The following is a 19,189-nucleotide window of genomic DNA, read 5'->3' as shown; positions in this document are numbered from 1 at the left end:
TACCATAACACAAGAGTTGCAAGGTTTGTCTAACCCTATGCCTATTAATACTTCTCCTTTGTATTTTATTGGATTGAATATATGTGCTTCGAGAATATTGTTAAATGACTTTGTTTCTCGATATCCTCCATTAGAAACATTTGATTCTCATACTATGAATGTTTGCAAAGAAGAAACCATAGAAGTTCCTGATTTCTATGTTCTTTATACACTTCCAAGTGTAGAAAAGAATAAGTGTGGGGGAAACTTCTATGGGGCGATAGCTTCACTTTTGTTTTCTTGTACTAATATTTGTGTGAAGCGAGTATTTGGAAAACAGGTTACATAGAAGAATACCCAACTTTTCAGATTATTGGTCTATGGGGATTTCGTCTTGCAAGTCGGATGACGACTTTAAACCAAGCGCTACATGGGAGGAAACCCATGGGATGAGTATTTCTTCTCTTGTTTTTAGTTTTTTCTTATCTTGTTTTTATTTTTTCTGATTTCTTGTCGCATATCATTATAAGATTTCCCACCTTGACTTTCTTTGGACGACTCAATTTACATTGAGGACAATGTAAAGTTTAAGTGTGGGGGAGTGGTTAAGTAATTGCATTGTAAATTTTGCATGATTTTTCAACTTTTTTGTAAATTAGTGCATGAAAAACTCCAACTTGTAGTTAGTTTAGAGTCACATAGTATACATGTCGTTAAGGTTACATAGAAATTCTCACAAGAGTGACTGAACTTAAAGATGACAGAGAGCGTAATCGGGTTTCTTTATTGTATGAGAGTTAAAGTTGGGTTTAACCATGCAAGTGGCAAATGAGGTGCAGACTGAATTCGGTGTTAGAGTTGTGATCCCTATAGTGGAGACTACCTATTGTTACATCAGTGAGGCACCGACCTTCAATTCTTTGTACGTGTCTAAATATGTGCTTTTAGAGTGTGTGTCACCGTATGTTAATTCCGGGTAGAATGGTGAGATACCCAACCTCCCACCAATAGAAGCACAACTTTGATCTCTTGGGTGTTATTTTATGAATCATGATGGTGACATCGAATTGCTAACTTACATACCACTTGTAATCTTGTTCGCAGTTAGCACCATCCACTTTATCTCTCACTACACCAACAAGTCCACAGAAACACCACCATCAACAACAAGAGGAGCATCACAAATTCGAAGGAAAGTTGAAGACGTTCAAGGTTTACAAGAAACAGTACAAAAATGAGCAGATTTTAGATTCAAGTAAAGCAACAAGACAAGGAGCAGAATTTCTTACAAGTTGAAGACTTATGTACAATAGCAAATATTATCAAGATGAGATTTCAAGAAGTTAACGATATCGAGACATACGAGTTATGAAGAATCAAGCGGTAAAGTACTTACACCATGGCTTTTGTACTTGCATTTTTATTTTATCTTATTTTTTAATTTGTATTTTAATTTCTCTTGTCTCAAAAAAAAAAAAAATTGGGTCATGGTCATCATCATTCTAGGTCTCTTGTCAAAAAAATGAAAAAAAAAAGAAGAAAAAAAGAGACAAGAGAAAATTTTGTTAGGTTCATTATCAGTTTTATTTATTTGTTTTGTTTTGTTTTCATTTTATATTTGTTTTATTTTTCTTGTCTCAATAAAATTAAGACTGGGGTTTTCTTTTATGAAGATTTTGTAGATTCAAACTCCATGGCGTACTTTTGTTTTAGGTTTTGTTTTTAGGGATTGCAGCTTTGGTTTTCGTCTGTGAAGGGTTTGTAGTTTTTGATTTCATGGTGTAGTATTTGAAATTAAGGCTTCGTGTTTGAAATTGTAATTGAAATTAGGTTTTCGTCTGTGAAGGGTTTGGGTCTCCTTCTCCTTCTTGTTCTTCTGTCTCTTTGTAATTGGGTCTTCTTATGTGACAGGTTTGATGATTCGATTTTGAAATTAGGGTTTCCTTTTCTGTGACGGGTGTGATTTTTCCACTGTTAGATTTTCGAATTTCGTAGAAGGGGTTTAGGGTGTTTTTTCTAAGTGATTGAATTAACAGGTTTTGTGGTTTTCTTTGAGCAACTTTTGAAGGTGCGGTAGTAGGGTTCTGCAAGTGTTTGAAGTTTCTTTTGTAAGTATTCAATTTCATTTTTGAGGTTTCGTGGTTGAATTTGTGTGTGATGCAGTTCTCCTTTTAAGTTGTTTTTTTTTTGAGATTTGTTGAAGGAGTTAGTTTTTTCATCTGTTTAGATTGTAAAAATATTTTTAGGGATTTCTTTGTGCAATTTTTTAAGAAATATAGGAAAAGGCTTTGCTAATGTTCGAAGAATTGGCTTTTTCTATTGTGAAGTGTGTGAAGAAACAGGTTTAGTGATTTCTTTTTGAACAACTTTGAAGACTTTGTGTTGGGGTTTCTTCTGTGATATTTTGTAGATTTCAATTTTGAGATTTTTCCTTGTTTTAATTAGTGTTTCAATGATTGGTACTTTAAATATTCAATTGGATTTATTTACCTAGTTTGAATTCTTCATCCTCTTCTCAGTGATTGGGGTATTTTTCTTATTGCTTTATTTCTGTATAGCTTCAATTAGGGATTAGAGTATTTTTGTTTGTTGATTCAGGTGTTTGTGAAGATCTGTCTGATTCTCACTCTCTGCGAAGGTGTTTTTTAGGGATCTGTTGTATGGTAGTTTGAGGCTTCGTTAGTGTTGAAATCTTGAATTCCCATCCACTTATCTTTAATTCACATTTTTGGGGGTTGTTCATTTTCTGAATCATTATGCCTAGAGTTACTAGGTCTATCCAGGAGCACTGTTTGAGTCCCATATCTCAAGTTTTTGATTCACAAACTACTGAAAGTTATCTGCAGTTCCCTTTCAGGGATTTTGATGGTTGCAAAAATGGTGTGAGAGGCAGGGGTTTGGCAAGGAGTTATTTCTTCCCTCACATCAAAGATAAACATTTAGTCCATGGTGCTGAACATGATAGATGCAGGGACAGAATTTCGTAGAATGGTGTTGTCTTTGCTTTATGGGAAGAAGCTCTTTTACACCTTAAAATGTGGCTGTGCACCAAGTGTATGCATCTCCAAGCTTGGATCACATGACGCTGATGCAATTTATGCTCCTCTTAATGGCAGGGAGGCATCTTTCCTTATACATGGAATTACTAAACCACTTGATGAGGTAAGTCATTGTGTTGATGAAGATATAACTGATGATGTTCATAGTATGTCCTGTCTTGATGTTGACTTATTACATAAAGTTTTTCAAGCTCAGTTCCATACTATTAGACATATACCCATCAAATGTAGGCTAAGTTTTCCTAGGACTTTCAAACAAACAATGGACAAAGTTATACTTAATCCCTTAGATATTTCATGTTGGATTAAATTATTACTTTTCCCGATATGTATTTTGAGAAATTACACTCCTAAATGTAAGGCTAAAGAGAGATCTAGTATGCGCAAGAGGTTACAAATTGCTTCTATAAATTAGGCTTTAGCTAAATGGCGTGAGACAGATGGTTGTTCTTCCTTAATTCTGGATCTCTTGGAAGAGCATGATAATTATACTAAGCACAGGGTTTTCACTCCTAAAGATAATCAAGTGGATATCAATCTTAGAATTTGTAGCAGGAAGTTAAGTCAGGGTTCATATATTGCTGCCATTAGGGTGCTTACTTCCAATGGTGTAGCTCTATTTTCTGATCAGACTTTGGCAGATTTGCAGTTTAAACATCCTTTTGCACCGCCGCCTACTTTGTTTGCTGCATCTAATGAGGTTGTTTCTGCAAATGTTAGTGCTGATATTATTCTCAGCAGGATTAGAAGTTTTCCCAAGGGTACTTCATGTGGAAGAGACGGACTCCATGCTCAACATTTTCTCGATGCACTTAGTGGGCCTGCTGTTGATGTCGCTGATAATATTTTAGCTTCCATTACTGCTATTGTTAATCTCCTTTTAGTTGATAATTTCCCTCCTCAGCTTGATATATTCATCGCCAGTACCCCTCTTACACCTTTGCTTAAACCTGGTGGCGGGATTAGACCTATTGTTGTTGGTACTATATGGAGAAGGTTAGTCTCTAAAGTCGTTGCCTTTACTGTAAGTAAAGACATGACAAGTTATTTGAAAGACTTCCAATTCGGTGTAGGTGTACCATGTAGAGGGGAAGCTATTTTACACTCTGTAAACCGTATCTTAGATGAGAAACGTAATTTGAATTCCATGTCCATGCTTTTGGTCAATTTTAGAAATGATTTTAATCTAGTAGACAGATCATCCATGTTGTGTGCAGTGCGACTTAAATGTCCCAGTCTATATAGATGGGTTGAATTTTGTTATGCTTCGCCTGCCAAGTTATATTATGGCACTTCCATTTTGTCTTCTTCGCAGGGTGTACAGAAAGGTGACTCTTTGGGTCCCCTTATTTTCGCTTTGACGCTTCATGCTATTGTATTGAAAATCTCTCAGCAATGCAAACTTGATTTGAAGGCTTGGTACTTAGATGATGGTACCATCATAGGAGATACAATAATTGTCTCTAAGGCGTTTCACATCATCAAGAGTGAAGGTGTTTCTGTAGGGCTTGACCTAAATATTCATAAAATTGAACTTTTTTGGCCTTCTTTTGATGAGAGTAGTACTCAGGTCGGTGTTTTTCCAGCTGATATTGGAAGACCATCTGTGGGGGTTGAACTTCTTGGTGGTCCTGTAAGTTTGGATACTTCTTTCTGCAACCAGCTTGTTCTTGACAAAGTGCACAAGACTACTCAGTTAATGGATGTTGTTCATCGGATACATGATCCACAGAGTGAATTGTTGCTGCTTCGAAACTGTGCAGGTTTGTCTAAACTTTACTTTAGTTTGCGTACTACTACTCCTTGTTATGTGCAAACTGCTCAGGCTGTTTTTGACACATATTTATCCAAATACAGGAGGGAATTCGTGTCCGGTGATTGTCCAGGTTATGGTTTGTTACAATACAGGATTGTCTCTCTACCTATACGAGATGGTGTCCTAAGGATCTATTCTATGTTTGATACTATGCAGTATTGTTACTTAACATCCTGTTCATAGACCTTACACCTGCAGGAGAATATATTAAAAGGTTCATACTTTCCGGTAAAAGTTTTAGCATATCAAGCTGCTTTTGACAATTTCCTTCAGGTTAGCGGTATTTCATCGTCACAATACTGCAATCTCATTACTTCCCCCCATCCTATGCATGCTTTGGCAGTTCAGTACTTTGCATGTGTGACTAAGAAAATGTCGTCTCTTTTCAATATGTCAAGGCGAGATTTAACATTGTGGCAGTGCAATAAAACTCCGCATGCACAGGATTATCTTCTTGCTATTCCAGCGGATGGACTTGGACAGAAAATTGGGCCACGTCAGTTTTGTGCAGTGCTTAGTTATAGAATTGGTATTCATTTGTTTGTTGTTAACAATTCTTGTCTTTGCTGCAATAGGGATATGGATGTGTATGGTGATCATGCACTTCATTGTGCTAGTGAAGTTGGTATTAATTTTATACATGATCTTGTTAGAGATACCTTCGCGGATATTTGTTACCATACGAGTGTACCTTCTTAAGTTGAGGCATCTTTGGGGTTTCTTTCTCATGATGGTGGTGATGCTAGGCCGGCTGAAATTTTGGTTTACAATTAGGAGGAAAGGCGCGATACGTGTTTTGATGTGACTGGGGTTTCCCCTTTTGTTGGGGGGTGGTGTGCAAGCTTTTACACCGGGTTTCGCCGTGGCTAAAGTCGCTGAGTGGAAGAAGGTTAAGTACCTTGATGTATGTGGATTGAATGGCTATAGATTTGGTACCTTGGATTTTACTACCTTAGGTGAACTTGGTAGTGAAACTATTGAATTTTTGAAACGTTCGAAACACTACATAGCTAGACATGATGTAAATATTTATATTTTTATTAGAATTGGTTTAGTTATTCAAAAAGGTGTTAGAGCCCAACTTGTTGCTAGTTTACCATCTAGGTTCTTGTAATAACTTTTTCTTTAATATTAATTAAATAGGCTTTTATTTTATTTTATTTTTTAAAAAAAGACAAGAAAAATTTGTTGTATCATATTTTGGTTTTTTTTTAGTTTTTTTCTTTCAATAAAGCCAACGGAAAGAAGGAATATCCGTAATGAAGTTTCAAGCGACAAGGAATTAGAGGAAAAAATCACATTATCAAGATTCTACGAAGTTCAAAAGTTATCATCAAGTGCTGAAGACTGAAGACGAAGATGAATACAAGGATTGAAGACCAAAGACGTTTTTATGGATGCTGTGAGAGTGGTGCTAACTGCACGTCGAACGGATAACGAGGTAAATAAGCATATTTCCACCTTCGTTAGTGGTTGATTTCCTTTCTTAGAGATCGTCATAAAAAAAAAAGTTTTTAAAATGAATAAAAGATGTGGGGTTTCAAAACAATTCGGAGGGTTTTTCCTTTCTACCATTCAACGTGTCGCAGGATTCTCTCTTCATTCCTTCCTAGACATATGTGTGACCCATAAAAAAAAATTTTATTATTGAGAGAAACTTCATAAAACCCTTTCTGGTGAGGCAGAGTCGAGACTTTCGATCACTCTCGAACCTGAATTTCTTTCGATAAGGGATGTCCATTTCTCTCTAAACTCTTAAGGATGAGATTGTGTTCATATATATGTCTAACTGATATGTGTCTAAAACACCTTGATTTCATATCTATTGTTTATGTTTTCTTTGCTATTTCTCTTGTAAAATATGTATCTTATGTTTACTTTTGAGTATTTAGGTATTGTGGAGTCATTTGGAGCAAAAGAAGGATAAAACATCCATTTGGAGCGTAAATGCCAAAAAGGTTGATTCACGGGCGATTCATACTTGGAGCAGACTAGGTTGCGCAAGAAAGAGGTGGAGAATGAATTGTCAGTTTCCCATAACTGACAGTCGAACAGAGAACTAGGCTGTCGGTTATCTGGAACCGACAAGCCATGTGTGAGCTGGTTACCCCTTAACCACTAAAGTGGGGTGTCAATATGAATCCTTTTTCCTATACAAACCTGAAAATCAGAGGCACTCATCATTAGAGTTTAGAAGCCATGGCGTCTGCTGTACCAGAGAAAAGAGAAGAGAAATTGATAAAGAATGAAACAAGCTGTTGTTGCTGGTGGAAGATCGATAAGGTTGATGGCTGAGGTGAACTAGGGTTAAATGTCCTTACACTGGCAGAGAAATTCAAGATGTGAGATGAATTTCTGAAGCTGAGAATACACAGCGAGGAATTGATGCTGCTGACTCGAGTTCATGGTGATTTCAGCAAAAGAAGGAAGGGGTTTTGCTCGAATTTATGTTTAAAAGAGTTTGAATCAGATCAAAGAACAAAACTTGTGCTATTGGTGGTCAATCTAAGGAGAGGAAATGGTTTCGATTGCTGTATATGGTGATGAAGCTGTTCTTTCTGTGAGATTTGGGTTTGAGTTAATTTGAGAAATCAAAGAAGCTCAGATTCATGTTATGATGCCAGGAAAGTTACACAGAATACTTTGAGCTGATGGGTTGGTATTGGATCCGTCTTTGAAGATGAATATGATGGTGTTTGCTGGTGGAATTGAGAAGATAATGAGCTGAACTGGTTCTGATGGTTGCAGGAGGAATAGGAAATGGGAGCTGATATGAAGTTGTTGGTTTTGTTGGATGTTGCAGTATGGACTCATAATGGGCATTTCAGGTTATGATATGAACAAATGGTGGTTGTTGGCAAATGGTTTTATGAGCTGCAGCTGCAATTGTAAGTAACTGAGCAAGTCAGAAAGAAGCTGAAATGGAGAGGCGCTGAGTACGGAAGAGAGATTGTAGGTGGTTTCGCAAAGCACTATCATGAACTGGAACAACATTAGATGTATGCTAGGTAGTGATGCTGATACATTGCAGCTACAGTTGGAGGTGCTTTTACTGCTGTGACATGATGATTGTCGTGGTAATGTTTCTGCAGATGGGTTTGAGGTGGAATTTGATTCTGAAGCAGCTAGGAGGTACAATTATTGAAGGATTACAGGGTTTTGAGTTGAAACAAGAAATCAATCCATGAATTGGTTGGATGCAAATGAAGATTTCAGAGTTGGTGGTACTGGTGCTATGAGACTGAAAGTTGGTTGTGCAGCTGCGATGAAGGGGTTACTGGTATTGGAGGCCTGTACACAGTGAGATGGTGGTGACAGTGAATAACTGATTGGAGCTGCAAGTGCAGTTAGAGAATTGAAGATTGAGAAGTTGTTGTAGCTGCAGTTACAGAAAATGGAGGAATCACTTGCTGTGTGTTGTGGAATGATCTGCAAAATGCAATTGCGAACCATGGGGTTGAGCTGCAGGTTGCAAGAAGAGGGAATTGTGACTAAGATGGAGTGGCAGGTGATGGTCTAATGTCCATAAGTGGTGGTTGAACTGAGAGGAAGCAAGATGGGAAACTGGAGGATTTATGGTGTTACTATTGCTATATGGGAGTGTGCCATTAAGCTGAAATGGGTTGGACTTGGTAGAGTATGTGGAGCTGCTGCTAATGATGTTAATGTTGCTGCTCAAAGATGAATTGCAAGAAGGAGTTGTGCTTTGAAATGGCCTGAACCTAGATGTATGTTAGGACAGGTACAAACTACAGGAGCTAATGGGAAGCTATTGAAGTTTATACAATGAGGAGAATAAGTTGCAGGCCTGAAGGTCAACTGCAGTTTCTGGTGGTATGAGTTATGGACTGTGGAGCAGGTTAAATTTAGAAGATGTTGTTTCTTGTAAATATGGCACTAAGCTCGGAATTGTATTGCTGAGAATGAATGAACTTGTGACAGAATGAGGAGATGTAGGTTGCAGTTGGAGACGTGTTGCGGCAGTCAAGGAGCTTGAACGAGGATGAAGTCAAAATGTTGCAGGAATTGCAGGATGCACAGCCATCATGGATGGATATGAGTTGGTGATGTACAATGATTGTGATGCATAAGTTCAGGCCGTGCAAAAGCATTCAGCTCTGACTAGACTATCTGACTCACTTCAAATCGGTCCGACTTCTGATTTAACCCGAGTTGACCCGCTTGAACAGTTTTGACCGGTGATTTTTACAGTCACATGAGAATTTTACTGGCCTATTTTCTACATACGGGCTTAGTGGACTTCTTTGTGATGGACTTTGGATTGGAGGATTGACCTAGTTTTGGAAAGATGAAAAGGTACAAAAGGATAAAGTTTCGACTTTCTTTGGGATCACGTATTTACTACTTGGAGATTTTGGAGAGAACGACGACTAGGGTTTGCTTTTATTTTGTTTTCATATTTTTCATTTGATTATTGATTATGATGAACTCCATAGCTATGAATAGCTAAATACTATTATTGGTAATGGGATAAAGTTGATTTCACAACATGATATTTGATTCAATGCATTAGTTTTGTCTCAATAATTTATTGTTTATGATTCATGGTTTATATTGTCATATGATTTGATTATTTGTTTGGTTGAGTCCGGAATCAATCCGATTTGCGTTCATTTCTAAAGCTATATTAGAGTTTTCAATACGAAAAAGTTGTTTATACCTGATTCTAAGTAGCATAATTGTGGGTAGTACTTGTAGTGATATATCATACTAGTCACAAATGAATCATAACCTTGGTTAAATCGAATTAGTGCTTTTACACGTTTGATTGCCTTGATTAGTCTTAATCCATATAACTTAGTGATTTTAGGGAGTTAAACTTAATTGTGCTTTTACATTTTAGGTTGCTTTCTAGGAAGAATTAACATATGCATCTTTTAATGTGGTTGTGATGAAATAAGGGAATTAGCGGGATATACTTGCGATCAAGGTATCCTAGGACTTTTAGTAAATGAGAGATTAAAATGCCAATTCTAGTCATTGATGAAAATACATGTTTGTGAATGTACTATCCCGTGAACAATATCTTCCTCTTATTGATTATTTTCATATTTTATTGCTTTCAATTTATTTTTATTGCATTGATAAACAAAATCTCCCCTTGGTTATTTAAGAATCTGAAAATTGCATAACAACAAATGCCTCTCCGTGGAAACGAACTCTTTCTTATCACATACTTCATTTATTTTAGTTAAGTAAGAAAGTGAAATTATTTTTGACGCATACGACAGCGATCAAATTTTGGTGCCGCTGCCGGGGAGGCATACGGCTTGTTATTAAGTTTTTAGTTTCTTTTTATAATTTCTGCTTTTATCTTTTCTTTTTGTTTTCTTATCTTGTTTCTGACTTGTTTGCGAGATTTGTTTTCAGGTACCTAATCCCTGGCTTCTAAAAAATGGAACTATCCAAGGTGCGGGATAGCTACTCGAAGAGGCACAATACTCCAACCAAGTCAAGACACAACGGAAGAACAAGAGGTAGAAGTGGAAGAAGAGTTACCACTAGAAGAAGAACAAGAAGTTCTGTTCATAGAAGAACCACTAGTTGAAGAACCACTAATTGAAGAAGAAGCAATGAGTGATCGTACACTCAAGGACTTGGCTTCTCATAGGCGTGATGCACAACGGTGGTGTATTGAAACAAATTCAACCTTCCAGATCAAACCGGGATTGATTAGAGAGTTGCTGAAGTTTCATGGCATGGTGAATGAAGATCCAAACAAGCATCTCATGGATTTCCATACCATAGTCACAGCCATGCTACCAGCGGAAACTAACGCCGATGGTGCAATGTTGAAATCATTTCCATTCTCTTTGGCGGACAATGCTAAGGAATGGTTGTATTATTTACCGTCCGGGAGTGTCACTACATGGAACGGGTTGAAGAAACTTTTCCTAGAGAGATATTTTCCTGCATCCAAAGCTACTCAAATTCGTAAGGAGATTCGTGGAATACAACAAAAGGATGGGGAATCATTGTATGAATATTGGTAACAGTATAAGAGATTGGTGGAAAGATTCCCTCACTACCAATTTAGTGACGTGATGATAATACAATACTTCTACGAAGGTCTCCAACCAAGTGATCGATATCTTCTTGATGATGTGGGTGGTGGTGTACTAGTGAACAAGACGGTGGTCCAAGCTGCCGAGTTGATTGAAAGCATGACTGCGAACTCGCAACAATTCTACACAATAAGTGACTCAATGGTTAGGCGGGTGCATGAAGTTAATGATTCATCATCACACCGTGATCAAATGATGGATAACATAGAGAGAATGATGCACAAGATGGCTGCGGTGATTTTACCTTCAGACGAAGAGTTGGAAAAGCTAGTGCGGTCTTTCCAAATCAGAAAATACGGTATGATCCTTACTCCAACACTTACAGTCCAGGTGTTGATGGTGGATTTTCATCAAAGGGTAAAACCGTAAAATCATGAGGCATGTTTTTGACACCGCTTTCAGGCATGCAACGAATCATATTTTACGAAGCCTTGATGAATATGTTGTCGAAAATCCCCACTGGCTGAGCGATTCGAATCCAAGCATTTCATCATGACCTCTATGCAGAATAATAGTTTCATGCCTGCAGGAGAGAGACACCTCCACAAAGAAGAACGATTTGGGCGTTTCTCTGTAGATTGAGAGCAAGAACGCCTTCAGGACGTCGGTGACACTCACAATTACCTAACTATGAGGAGAGACCGTGTATAGATTCAGGCGGCTATCCGTAGATTGAGAGCAGTAACGCCTTCAGGTAGTAAACAACACCGTGAATCCCTGACTATGCACCATTCAGAATGGATGTGACGCTTTAACTGGCTAATATCTTTTCTGCAATAGATTAATTCTGCCGTGACATTCACCACTGAATTCCCATAATGATATATTATTGCTCCTATTCCATGGTGGAATCCACGACTTGATCACATGGAATGGCAATAACAATTGCTCCTATTCCATGGTCGAATCCACGGCCTGATCCCATGGAATGGGAATAAAAATTTCTCTGATTCCATGGTCGAATCCACAGCCTGATCACATGGAATGACAATAACAATTGCTCCGATTCCATGGTCGAATCCACAGCCTGATCCCATGGAATGACAATAACAATTGCTCTGATTCCATAGTGGAACCCACGGCCTGATCCCATGGAATGGCAATAAAAATTGCTCCGATTCCATGGTCGAATCCACGGCTTGATCCCATGGAATGGAAATAAATAATTGTATTATTCCGAATTCGTGGTCGAATCCACAACTGATCCTATGAATTGATAATAAATACTACTCACTTTTATTGCTCCGTTTCATGAATTATCCTCCACTGAATTTCATGAATTAGCAATAAATACTCAACGACCGGGCATCTGAAACATCACTAAGTAAGCCCCACAAAAATGGTGCAAGTGTGCTCGCCAATGATGCACGACTGAGCATCCAAAAATATGGACTGATGAGGGATCCTACGCAAAATAGGAGAAAGCAACAAATAATAAAATAATAAGAGGCGCTCATGGGACGGTCCCACTGGCCGGCCGGCCATGCCTTAGCCGTGGCCGGTCCCATGCCTCTTTTATTATTTTGCCCTATTTTGTTATTTTCATGAACTCATGAAAAACTCCTCCAATTTAGCAACTTTCCTTGTTTTTTTTGCAAAACTCATGAATTCTCCATAACTTCATGGATTCATGAAAAATAATATTATAAAATAGGGAAAGGTGTGCGGGACCGGGCAACATAGCCGGACGGCCATGCTCAAGCTGTGGCTGGGTCCCACACTTCATAATCCCTAGCCTTTATAATTATTATTCCCTAAATTCATAAAACTCCTCCGTTTCAACAAAACTCATGGATCCTCCATAACTTCACGGATTCATGAAAAATAATATTATAAAATAGGGAAAGGTGTGTGGGACCGGGCAACATAGCCGGCCGGCCAAGTCCTAGACGTAGCCAGTCCCACACCTTGCAATCCCTATTCTTTTATAATTATTATTTTCCTCAATTCATGAAACTCCTTGGTTTGAGCAAAAATCATGATTTCGTCATAACTTCTCAAATGTTGCTCGAATCATGAAAAACCAAAAGCCAACATGGTCACGCGACCGGATAGCCTCCCATGGCAATTTTACATATTAAAATACACTTATTTTAATATTTATAAAATATTGATGAATTGAGCGTACATGCTCATTCCAACAAAAATCAAGAATTTCAGTCAAGATGAAACTCTTCTGAAAATTCACAACGTTGCTCGAACTCACATCAAGAAATACTGAAACTCTCAGTATGGAGACACGGACACCACGGCGACGTGTGCATTCCTTCATGACCGACCAGGGTCATCCCTAGGGCTTGCACAAATCCGGTCCTACACGTTTTCATAATTCTGACCTAATTTGCACAATTACTCATATTAGGCCCAAGCTTTCTTCAACCAACCTGGAGATTGCTCAAACGGCCAACGACTGGTCACGTGCCCACCAAGAGCCGGTCCCATGCTCTCTTGGTCGGTCCCCACCTTTCATATCTAGGTTTTATCACCTAATGTTGAACCCAACAATATTTCAGTAAATGATGAAACTGACATTTAATCATCATTCTTTCACCAACTCTCGAACTGAGAAACCGGTGCATGCTCATTCGAGCACTGGGCACCACATGGACGCCCATCATACCATGTGGTCGGTCCCTCTATCACTCATAACCTATTTTCAGGGATTCGTCAACTATGATATGAAATTAGGGTTTCAAATAAATGTTCTACGAATCATCATTCTTCTGAGCAAGATTTAAGAACTAATGGATTTATATTAATTCAACAACCAACATCTGAAATAATCATATAATATTTGGTAATATACCAATACTTTAATATTTTATTAGGTCACGTCACCAATAAATATTTCGTCGAATTGAGCATACTTGCTTAGTTGCTCAAATATTGATCCAGCTATCAATATTTAATAATTTATCAGTAATTTGTCGAATTGAGCAATACTTGCTCAATTGCACGTCAAATTGTCAACATTCAGTTTTTTGTCGAATTGAGCAATACTTGCTCAGTTGCACGTCAAAGTTTCCAATTTGTCGAATTGAGCAATACTTGCTCTCGTCAAATTCCAAATATTCAGCAATTCGTCGAATTGAGCAATACTTGCTCAGTCACTCGAATACTGGCCAGTAATTTATCATTGAATTTACAATACTGACATCATTTCAGAGAACTACATGTTCAACCCATGAATCTCTGAGCATTTACCACTTATGATCGATCCAACATAACCTAGACTCACTTCCTAATCAGTCAACAACTGACTAACTAATACACGTCTGCCACTCAGACTCCACGATTCGTGAGACATCAATCACGTCAAATTGGGGGATAACAACTAGAGTTTTGGTCTGGCGGCCTACAACACGTGGGTTCATCCATGACGAGAAATGTGAGTAAGTCGTGTCAACAGTTGAAGGAGTTAGAAAAGTAGTGGGTGAAGTGATCGACCAAGTCTCCGCACAACCTGGAACTGGTTTCACCACGATCTCCCACTTTCCCACTCTTTTACTCAAGAAACCGTCACACTTACAGGGATCAAGGTGTTCACAACTATGACAATATAAATAGGTCTCAGAATCCATGATTGAGGACAATGGATAATGAACGATCACTAGCTATCAACAATCGTCCAGAATTTATCGAGTAACTACTCTCAAGAATTCATCAATCCATCATAACTTATTCGAACTCATCAGTTCACCAAAATTGCAGAAACCCTCGACACACTCACAATCCTTGATCATCATTGACCCCACACAATTCTCGGCTTCCCTCCTACAGATCAACCTATCTCCCTCTTTGCGTCCAAATTGACTCTGGAACGGCCATTGACTTGGTTTAGGCCGCAGTCATACAGATTGATTTCTCGAATCTAAGCACCCCCTTTGCAGCGGTGCATCTGTGTGAGGTTGAACAGTTTGCTCGGTTGAGGATTCTCGACTCACGCTCGGCTCTTCACTTCCCTAAAAACCAGCGACCTGTTTTTCCCCATCCACATATTGGTGACCACAGTGAGAGATCAATCTCTCGGTTGCAATCTCACATTTACACAAGATGGCTGGTCTTAGGTCTGGAATAGTTACGAACGCAAACGACGCTAGCACTAGCAGCAACGACAATGAAGGTATCCCGATAACTATTCCTGCCACCAACACTGAAGGTGGTGATATCACTCCTCCCCATGCAAACTTGGAAAATCATCCTCTCTTCAGCTGACATCGTGAAGAGGTCAGAGGGAATCCACCCACCATGGCTGTCCTTATCAAAGTGCAAGAGACTCTTGCCAAGAATCAAACCGACATGGCTGCAACACAAAAGGAGTTGTTCGGTTTTCTCAAAAGTCTCACTGACAAGATGTCAGAAAGACCTCAGGAAAAAGGAAAAGGTAAAGAACCTGCTTCAACTGACGATCCAGAAGTCATTCCAATTCATACAATCGACGAAGATGAAGTCCAGAAAGCTGCAGAGAAAGCATTGTCAGGAGAGCCTGTCAATTTTATCACTCATGAAGAACTGGAGCGTTTCATGGAGGATCGTGGGAAAAAAATTACACCAACCGTCCACCATCATCAATCTCCATACCTGGCTGCTACACAAAGGAGTCCTCTCCCAAAGGGTTACATTTATCCAACATTCACACTGTACAATGAAATTGGAAACACTCGAGAATACGTTTCCCGATTCTTGGAAGCGTTAGGAGAGCATGAACACAATCATGTTGTCCGGCTAAAGGAATTCTCAAAATTTCTGACGGGCCAGGCATATACCTGGTACAATAACATCACACCAGGAAGCATTGCCAATTGGGGGGCCATGGTTAACGCCTTCTACCGGAAATACTTCTTTGTCTCTGATCAGATTACTCTTTCCGACCAGTAGGATGGCTCAGAAGAACAACGAAAATCCGAACAATTATGTGAAAAGGTTCAGATTCCAAGTGTTGGATTTCCATGACCCCAATATCACAGAAAAACAACTGTTGGACTTGTGCATCAATGGGATGATCCCCGTCTATAGAGATTTGCTGGAGAATCTCCATTTTTATACCTTTTCAGAACTTCATGAAGCGGCCAAACGATACGTAACCACCTCTCCCGCCTTACTAGAAAGAGCGAAAACCGTCAAGATAGAGGAATCGAAAGACACTCGAAGCAATACTGTTAGGCGTCTGATCAACAAACAGTACAGTGTCGAGACTTCCGTGAATGTTGCTGAAGGGAGCAAGAGGAAAGCTGATGCACGACCACATAAGAATGATCCTCCAGCGTCCAATCCCTCAAAAGAACCAAGGAAAGATGGTCAAGCCATGAATGCAAAACCGCCGACTCAACATCAGCAGAATGACCAAGATGCACCTGACTTACCCTTTTCTATTGAAGAAGTCGTCGAACTGTTGGAGGTCTGGATTCAAGATGGTGCCATCCAACTACCACCTGTTAGGAAAGGGCCGACTGAGGAACAAATGGAGAATTCGCACTACTGTCGCTTCCATAGATATGTCAGTCATCCAACAAGTGATTGCCGGACCTTGAAGCGCATATCCAAAGAGAAGGATGATTCGGGAGAATTGCGGACTGAAGGAGTACACAGAAATCCTCTCCCAATCAGAACATTTACACTCTCCGAGAAGCCGGTCAAAGAGGCGGTTCAATCCTTAATTGAGCATGTCTGTGAGTTGCTATACCTATCAAAGCTCAAAGAAATGACATATTTGCTGCGTTGAACCACTTCGTGTCAGGAAAACGATTAACAAATCAGGAGGCGCTTCCTGAACCTCCAACAACAGACAAAAAGATGTACGACTGGGGACTTCTCACTACAGTCCATCTCAAGGGAAATGAATTCAAGCGATAATTGGTCGACGTTGGCACTGCTGTTAACATCATCCCCTTGAAAACCCTCAGAGCTGTTGGCATCACTCGACAAGAAGCAACTCATGCTCCTATCTCAGTCAGAGACCATGAAGGAATCTCCAGGGATGCTTACGGTTACATCATTCTCAAGATAAGGAATGATTCAATATGGACAGAAACTAAATTCTTCATAATTAAGGAGGATCCAAGATATGACATGGTTCTTGGGCGATCATGGATTCATGATGGAAAAGTTGCTGGGATATCTTCATCTTCAGTTGCACATTTCTCCGTTGAAGAAAGCTCTGACTCGGAAGATGATCAACCGTTTGAGCATTTTGGAAAAGTCGAAGCCTTGATGGAACTCACACAAAAAACCTGGGGAAAACTTCCACGAATTCATCAGAAGGTTTCGCACTCAGGCAAGTCTCATTCCCCCTGATGCATATGTATTACCAACTTTCAAATATGCTACCATAGTCCGGAGACTCAGTTCTGCTCAAAACCTGGCTATCACCAAACGTCATGAGTGGCTAGTTTCGCCTCAGCAATACTTCACCATGTGGTTAGACGCAGAACCTCTCAAAATTCAGCACTCCACCTACACGGTCATCTCCAGAATAATAGTCGAGTTTGATAAGCAGTATCCTAGATGCTTTCCTCTGCGCGAGTGTCCACATGTACCACAACCATGGAACTCCATTGCTCGGGGAATTCCAAATCAGCAGAAGATATTTAAGGCGCGTACAACCAAGCCTAACAAATTCCAGGAAGGAGATTTAGTTCTTAAGGCAGCTAAACGTGATCTCCATTCTTCAAGGAACTCCAATTGGGAAGGACCTTTTATGGTTGTGAGGTCCATAACTGGAGGATACTACAAGTTAATCAACATGGATGGTAGGGCCGTACCAATAATTCATGAGAATTGGCTCAAATCTTTTGATGTCTGAAGTATTCGGCAATTCAGACGTCCCCTTCCAGACACAAAAATATTTGGTTTTCTTTTAGGATTTTCTTTCACATGTATTTTTTAATTCCTACAAAACGTTTGAAATACTTGCATTCAGCAGTTTATCAAAATTCAATTCGTTTTACTTAAAGAAAATCTCTACCAAATCCAAAAAAAATCCTCAATCATCCACCATTCAAAACCAGTCAACAAATCAAAGCCAAAATAAAAACCTCACATCTCTCAGAAGTCCAAGGTTCAAGATATCATGGAAATAAAACTAAAGAAAGTCAGCAAAATGAGATTTATGCTTTTTTGCATCCTCAAAGACTTGCAAAGCAGCTTTCTCCGCCTCCAGCTTCTTGGTCAGCTCAGCAACTTCATCCATCTTCTTCAACACGGCATCACTGGTGGTGAAAGGAGCGTCACCTTCCACTGCTTTCCTGATAGCATCAAGCTTTTGACGAAGCCATTTCAGATTGAAGCCAAGTTCTTCAACTTTCTTCAAGTTGTACTCCCAATCAAAGAGTACATCCCCGGTGACAGTATTTCTAGATGTGATGCGGATATCATTTATAACACGCAAGATATCCTCTGCATTCCTTGTCAAGAAAATAAATATGCTCTGGATCCTTGGTAACGACGATGTGTCCATACATCTTCCACAGTTTCTCGTACATAGCCGCATGTCCAATGGGAACGCTAAATCCACCAACAAACCTGTGATATGGGAGTAACTCACCAAATGGAGGAGCGAAAGAAATCCCTGCAGTGGGATATTCGTGCACTACCATCCGGTTCTCAGTTACTGGAACATCATCAATAACCATAGGGACAACTTCAGTCGGGGCAGTTTCTTCCATTCTTGGTTAGGGCTCCACTATTTCGGGCACGGTTGGAGATTCAGTCACCTCCACTGCATCAACAAACAGCGTTTCATGAATTTGAAGTACAGTTATGGAGGGCTCATCAACAACGGCTCCATGGTTTCCCAAACCGTCACTATTGGATCCGTTACTCCCAACTTTGACATTTAGCACCTAATGCGAAGATTATATGGGATTAGAATGATTCAAGCATGGAAACCCAACAAAACCATAAAATTCAGAATGTAAGTGAACTAACATCATCTAATTTCCCTATTCCGCACCCAACAAATGCGCAAATAGTGTAGAAGTCATGAAACACATTTTTCAAACAAGCTCAGCTGAAGAGATTTTACACTGTCCTATATTCAACGGAAAACTGGGAGAAATTTGTAAAGAATTTAAAGTTGGGTAATATACCATTCTCTTCGTATGGATGTTATCTACAACATGTAAAAGTTTCATAGCAATCGGATGAACGAGCTAGGAGATGTGTCCAAAACATCGGACAACATGCAATCTGAAAAAGTTCTGGAAGTTTCCTGGAAGTTCACTATTTCACTTTTTTCAGCCCTAAACATG

General features: G+C 39.3%; 1 protein-coding gene across 6 annotated transcripts; it reads left to right on the top strand.

Annotated features, from left to right (window-relative positions):
* The first annotated feature begins 612 nt into the window (after positions 1–612).
* LOC113330794 lies at positions 613–6,009 on the top strand. Of its 6 annotated transcripts, none has more exons than XM_026577609.1 (4): positions 613–1,362; positions 2,826–3,141; positions 4,354–4,801; positions 4,896–6,009. In XM_026577609.1, the coding sequence occupies exons 2-4, from the start codon at positions 2,926–2,928 to the stop codon at positions 4,979–4,981; spliced, it is 750 nt and encodes a 249-aa protein (XP_026433394.1). In that variant the 5' UTR covers positions 613–1,362; positions 2,826–2,925; the 3' UTR covers positions 4,982–6,009. The 6 variants fall into 6 exon arrangements, with proteins under 6 accessions (XP_026433394.1, XP_026433392.1, XP_026433391.1 ...); XM_026577607.1 differs by adding an exon at positions 2,016–2,087 and having other exon boundaries at positions 2,826–4,801; XM_026577606.1 differs by having other exon boundaries at positions 2,837–4,801.
* Positions 6,010–19,189: the final 13,180 nt, after the last annotated feature.

The sequence above is a fragment of the Papaver somniferum genome, unplaced genomic scaffold (assembly GCF_003573695.1).
Source record: "Papaver somniferum cultivar HN1 unplaced genomic scaffold, ASM357369v1 unplaced-scaffold_119, whole genome shotgun sequence".
In the NCBI taxonomy this organism is placed as follows: Eukaryota; Viridiplantae; Streptophyta; class Magnoliopsida; order Ranunculales; family Papaveraceae; genus Papaver; species Papaver somniferum.
The sequence above is the reverse complement of the archived record's forward strand: the minus strand, read 5'-3'. Positions and strand labels throughout refer to the sequence as shown.